The sequence below is a fragment of the Corvus brachyrhynchos genome, unplaced genomic scaffold (genome assembly GCF_000691975.1).
Source record: "Corvus brachyrhynchos isolate BGI_N302 unplaced genomic scaffold, ASM69197v1 scaffold248, whole genome shotgun sequence".
Taxonomy (NCBI): Eukaryota; Metazoa; Chordata; class Aves; order Passeriformes; family Corvidae; genus Corvus; species Corvus brachyrhynchos.
The window spans coordinates 20,568-25,702 of NW_008239641.1; the positions used below are offsets into that span (position 1 = coordinate 20,568).

The 5,135-nt window shown below is 46.8% G+C and overlaps 1 protein-coding gene across 1 annotated transcript in view; it reads left to right on the top strand.

Moving 5' to 3' along the window:
• The window catches only part of ATP13A1 (ATPase 13A1), a 30,044-nt gene that overhangs the window by 4,844 nt on the left and 20,065 nt on the right, over positions 1 to 5,135 (top strand). Inside the window, exons 6-7 of the mRNA XM_017742321.1 lie at positions 827 to 896; positions 2,583 to 2,709. Of these exons, the coding sequence (XP_017597810.1) occupies positions 827 to 896; positions 2,583 to 2,709 (197 nt within the window). The remainder of the gene's footprint in view (positions 1 to 826; positions 897 to 2,582; positions 2,710 to 5,135) is intronic.

A 5,135-nucleotide genomic window follows, 5' to 3' on the forward strand; every position in this document is an offset into this window, starting at 1 on the left:
GATCCCAAAATTCCCATTCCTGGGAAAAATTGGGAATAGAACCCAGGGGAAAGATGCCAAAATTCCCATTCCTGGGAAAAATCAGGAATAAAACCCAGGGGAAAGATCCCAAAATTCCCAAATTTGGGGGTTTTTAGGGGGAATTTGGGCCTTTTGCTGTTGTTCTCCCATTGATTTCGTCCCAAAATTTGGGATTTTGGGGTTTTTAACCCATTTCTTTTCCCTTTTTCCATCGTTCTTCCATCTGTTCCATCCCAAAATTGGGATTTTTGTGTTTTACCCGTTTATTTTCCCTTTTCCCATTGTTTTCCCGTTGATTTCATCCCAAAATTTGGGATTTTCTTGGGTTTGAATCCTTTCTTTTCCTTTTTCCCATCACTGTTGCATCTATTCCATCCCAAATTTGGGATTTGGGGGTTTTAAACCTTTTTCCCTCCTTTTTCTGTTGTTTTCCTGCTCTTTCCATCCCCAAAATTGGATTTTTTTTGTGCTTAAATCCTTTATTTTCCCCTTTTCCATCATTTTCCCACCAATTCCATGCCAAAATTGGGATTTTGGGGGGTTTAACCCCTTTCTTCTCCCTTTTCCCATCATTTTCCCATCGATTCTACCCCAAAAAATTGGGAATTTTTATTTTTTTCCCAGATTTTTGGCTTTCCTGGGATTTTCGGGGGCTTTGCCTCATTCATTTCCCCTTTTCCCGTTGTTTCCCCGCTGATTCCGTCCCCAAACCTGGGATTTTTGGGGGGATTCTGCCCCTTTCTTGCTCCTTTTCCTGCTCCTTTCCCGCTGATTCCGGGGATTTATTTTTTTTTGGGAATTCCAGGTCTACAGGAACCGGAAGTGGCGCCAGATTTCCAGCGACGAAATCGTCCCGGGGGACGTCGTCTCCATCGGTACCGGGAATTCCACGGGAAAAGGGCCTTGAAAATGGGAATTGCCGTGGAAAAACCTCCCGAAAAATGGGAATTCCTATGGAAAATGGTCTTAAAAATGGGAATTCCTATGGAAAATGGCCTTGAAAATGGGAATTGCCATGGAAAAACTCCCTAAAAATGGGAATTGCCCTGGAAAATGGCCTTGAAAATGGGAATTGCCCTGGAAAACCTTCCTAAAAATGGGAATTCCACAGGAAAATGGCCTTGAAAATGGGAATTCCTATGGAAAACCTCCCTAAAAATGGGAATTGCCATGGAAAATGGCCTTAAAAATGGGAATTCCCACAGAAAACTCCCTAAAAATGGGAATTCCCCTGGAAAATCTCCCTGAAAATGGGGATTTTTATGGAAAAACTCCCTGAAAATGGGAATTGCCCTGGAAAATGGCCTTAAAAATGGGAATTGCCCTGGAAAATGGTCTTAAAAATGGGAATTCCCACAGAAAACTCCCTAAAAATTGGGAATTTCCATGGAAAACTCCCTAAAAATGGGAATTCTCACGGAAAACCTCCCTGAAAATGGGAATTCCCCTGGAAAATCTCCCTGAAAATGGGGATTTTTATGGAAAATCTCCCTGAAAATGGGGATTTTTATGGAAAAACTCCCTGAAAATGGGAATTGCCCTGGAAAATGGCCTTAAAAATGGGAATTGCCCTGGAAAATGGTCTTAAAAATGGGAATTCCCACAGAAAACTCCCTAAAAATTGGGAATTTCCATGGAAAACTCCCTAAAAATGGGAATTCTCACGGAAAACCTCCCTGAAAATGGGAATTCCCCTGGAAAATCTCCCTGAAAATGGGGATTTTTATGGAAAATCTCCCTGAAAATGGGGATTTTTATGGAAAAACTCCCTGAAAATGGGGATTTTTATGGAAAAACTCCCTGAAAATGGGAATTTTTATGGAAAAACCTCCCTAAAAATGAGAATTCCCAGAGAAAACTCCCAAAAAATGGGAATTCCCCCAGGAAACTCCCTAAAAATGGAAATTCCGACGGAAAACCTCCTTAAAAATGGGAATTCCCCTGGAAAATCTCCCTGAAAATGGGGATTTTTATGGAAAACCTCCCTAAAATGGGGAATTCCCACGGAAAACCTTCTTAAAGCCCAGAATTTTTATGGAAAACTCCCAAAAAGCAGGAAAACCTCCCTAAAAATGGGAATTCCCCTGGAAAACGCCCTGGAAGCGGGAATTTCCCCCTCGTCTTTGTTGGGATGAAGTCGAATTTTGAGGATTTCAATTCCCATTTCCAGGGAAATCCCCTGGGAATTCTCGCTGGGATTTGGGGAATTCTGGCAGCCGCTGGGGTGACCTCGGGGTTTTATTGCCAGGATTTTCCCTTTTTTCCCTGGCATTTCCTGCTTTTCCACCATCAATTCCCAGCATTCAAAGGCAGCAATTCCCAAAATTCCCCAAATTTCCCCAAATTCCAGGAATTCCGGGGGCTGCTTTGCTTTTTTCGCTTTTTTTTCTCCCACCTTTTCCTTCCTCCAGCCTCAAACCTTTTCCCACGGGAGCGGGGCTGGAAAAGCGGGGGGAAAAGCAGGGAAGTGGAGGTTTTGGAGTGGGAAAAACGGGAAAATGGAGGTTTTTGGTGTGGGAGACGTTGGGAATTTGGGGAATTTGGGGAATTTCTGCCGGCAGGACGCTCCCCCCAGGAGAATCTGGTGCCCTGTGACCTCCTGCTGCTGCGAGGCCGCTGCGTCGTGGACGAGGCCATGCTGACCGGGGAGTCCGTGCCCCAGATGAAGGTGGGGAAAAGTGGGGAAAAGTGGGAAAAATGGGGAAAAAAGCGGGGGAAAAGTGGGGGAAAAAATCGGGGGAAAAATGGGGAAAAAAATAGGGAGAAGCGGGGGAAAAATCGGGGGGAAAATGGGGAAAGAAATGGGGAAAGTAGGGGGAAAATGGGGGGGAAAGTGGAGGGAAAAACTGGGGAAAAAAACAGGGAAAAGTGGGGAAAAAACAGGGAAAAGTGGGGGAAAAATGGGGAAAAAATGGGGGGAAAAATGGGAATGGACGAGGCCATGCTGAGCGGGGAGTCCATGCCCCAGATGAAGGTGGGGGAAAATGGGGAAAAAATGGGAAAAATGGGAAAGGAAATGGGGAAAATGGGGAAAAAAATAGGGAAAAGTGGGGGAAAAATTGGGGGAAACATGGGAAAGAAATGGGGAAAAATGGGGAAAAATGGGCTGTGCTGAGCGGGGAGTCCGTGCCCCAGATGGAGGTGGGGAATGGGGGGAAAAATGGGGAAAAAATGGGGGGAAAAATGGGAATGGACGAGGCCATGCTGAGCGGGGAGTCCATGCCCCAGATGAAGGTGGGGGAAAATGGGGAAAAAATGGGAAAAATGGGAAAGGAAATGGGGAAAATGGGGAAAAAAATAGGGAAAAGTGGGGGAAAAATTGGGGGAAACATGGGAAAGAAATGGGGAAAAATGGGGAAAAATGGGCTGTGCTGAGCGGGGAGTCTGTGCCCCAGGTGAAGGTTGGGAAAAATGGGGAAAAAAATAGGGAAAAGTGGGGGAAAATGGGGCGGGAAATGGGAATGGGCGAGGCTGTGCTGAGCGGGGAGTCCGTGCCCCAGATGAAGGTGGGGAAAAATGGGGAAAAATGGGGGAAAATGGGAAAAATGGGAAAGGAAATGGGGAAAAAAATAGGGAGAAGTGGGGAAAAAATCGGGGAAAAAATCGGGGGAAAAATGGGGAAAAAATGGGGAAAAAATGGGGAAAAATGGGCTGTGCTGAGCGGGGAGTCTGTGCCCCAGGTGAAGGTGGGGAATGGGTGGAAAAATGGGGAAAAAATGGGGAAAAAAAAAAGGGAAAAGGGGGGAAAAATGGGGGAAAAAATGGGGAAAGTAGTGGGAAAATGGGGGGAAAAATGGGCTGTGCTGAGCGGGGAGTCCGTGCCCCAGATGAAGGTTGGGAATGGGGGAAAAATGGGAAAGGAAATGGGAAAAGTGGAGGGAAAAATGGGGAAAAAAATAGGGAAAAGTGGGGGAAAAAAATAGGGAAAAGTGGGGGAAAAAAATAGGGAAAAGTGGGGGAAAAAAATAGGGAAAAGTGGGGAAAGTGGAGGGAAAAAATGGGGAAAAAATGGGGAAAAATGGGAATGAGCGAGGCTGTGCTGAGCGGGGAGTCCATGCCCCAGATGAAGGTGGGGAAAAATGGGGAAAAGTGGGAAAAATGGGGAAAAAAGGGGGGGAAAAGTGGGGGAAAAAATCGGGGGAAACATGGGGAAAAAATGGGGAAAGTGGAGGGAAAAAATGGGGAAAAATGGGCTGTGCTGAGCGGGGAGTCTGTGCCCCAGGTGAAGGTGGGGAATGGGTGGAAAAATGGGGAAAAAAATAGGGAAAAGTGGGGGAAAAAAATAGGGAAAAGTGGGGAAAGTGGAGGGAAAAAATGGGGAAAAAATGGGGAAAAATGGGAATGAGCGAGGCTGTGCTGAGCGGGGAGTCCGTGCCCCAGATGAAGGTGGGGAAAAATGGGGAAAAGTGGGAAAAATGGGGAAAAAAGGGGGGGAAAAGTGGGGGAAAAAATCGGGGGAAACATGGGGAAAAAATGGGGAAAGTGGAGGGAAAAAAGGGGGAAACAGGGAAAAAATGGGGAAAGTGGAGGGAAAAAATGGGGAAAAATGGGCTGTGCTGAGCGGGGAGTCCGTGCCCCAGATGGAGGTGGGGAATGGGGGGAAAAGTGGGAAAAATGGGGAAAAAAACAGGGAAAAGTGGGGGGAAAAATAGGGAGAAGTGGGGAAAAAATCGGGAAAAATGGGGGAAAAATGAGGAAAAAATGGGGAAAAGTGGGGAAAAAATGGGAAAAGTGGAGGGAAAAATGGGGAAAAAATGGGGAAAAGTGGGGAAAAAATAGGGAAAAGTGGGGGAAAAATGGGGAAAGTAGGGGGGAAAAAGGGGGGGAAAATGGGAAAAAAATGGGGAAAGTGGAAGGAAAAATGGGGGGGAAATGGGGGAAATGGGAATGGGCGAGGCTGTGCTGAGCAGGGAGTCCGTGCCCCAGATGAAGGTGGGGAAGGGGGGGAAAAGTGGGAAAGGAAATGGGAAAAAAATGGGAAAAGTGGGGGGGAAAATAGGGAAAAAAATGGGGAAAAGTGGAGGGGAAATGGGAGGGAAGAGAAAGGGGTCAGAGGGGAGGGGAGAGGGTCAAGGGAAGGGGGGGGGGGGGAGGGGGGGGGGCGGGGGCAGGGG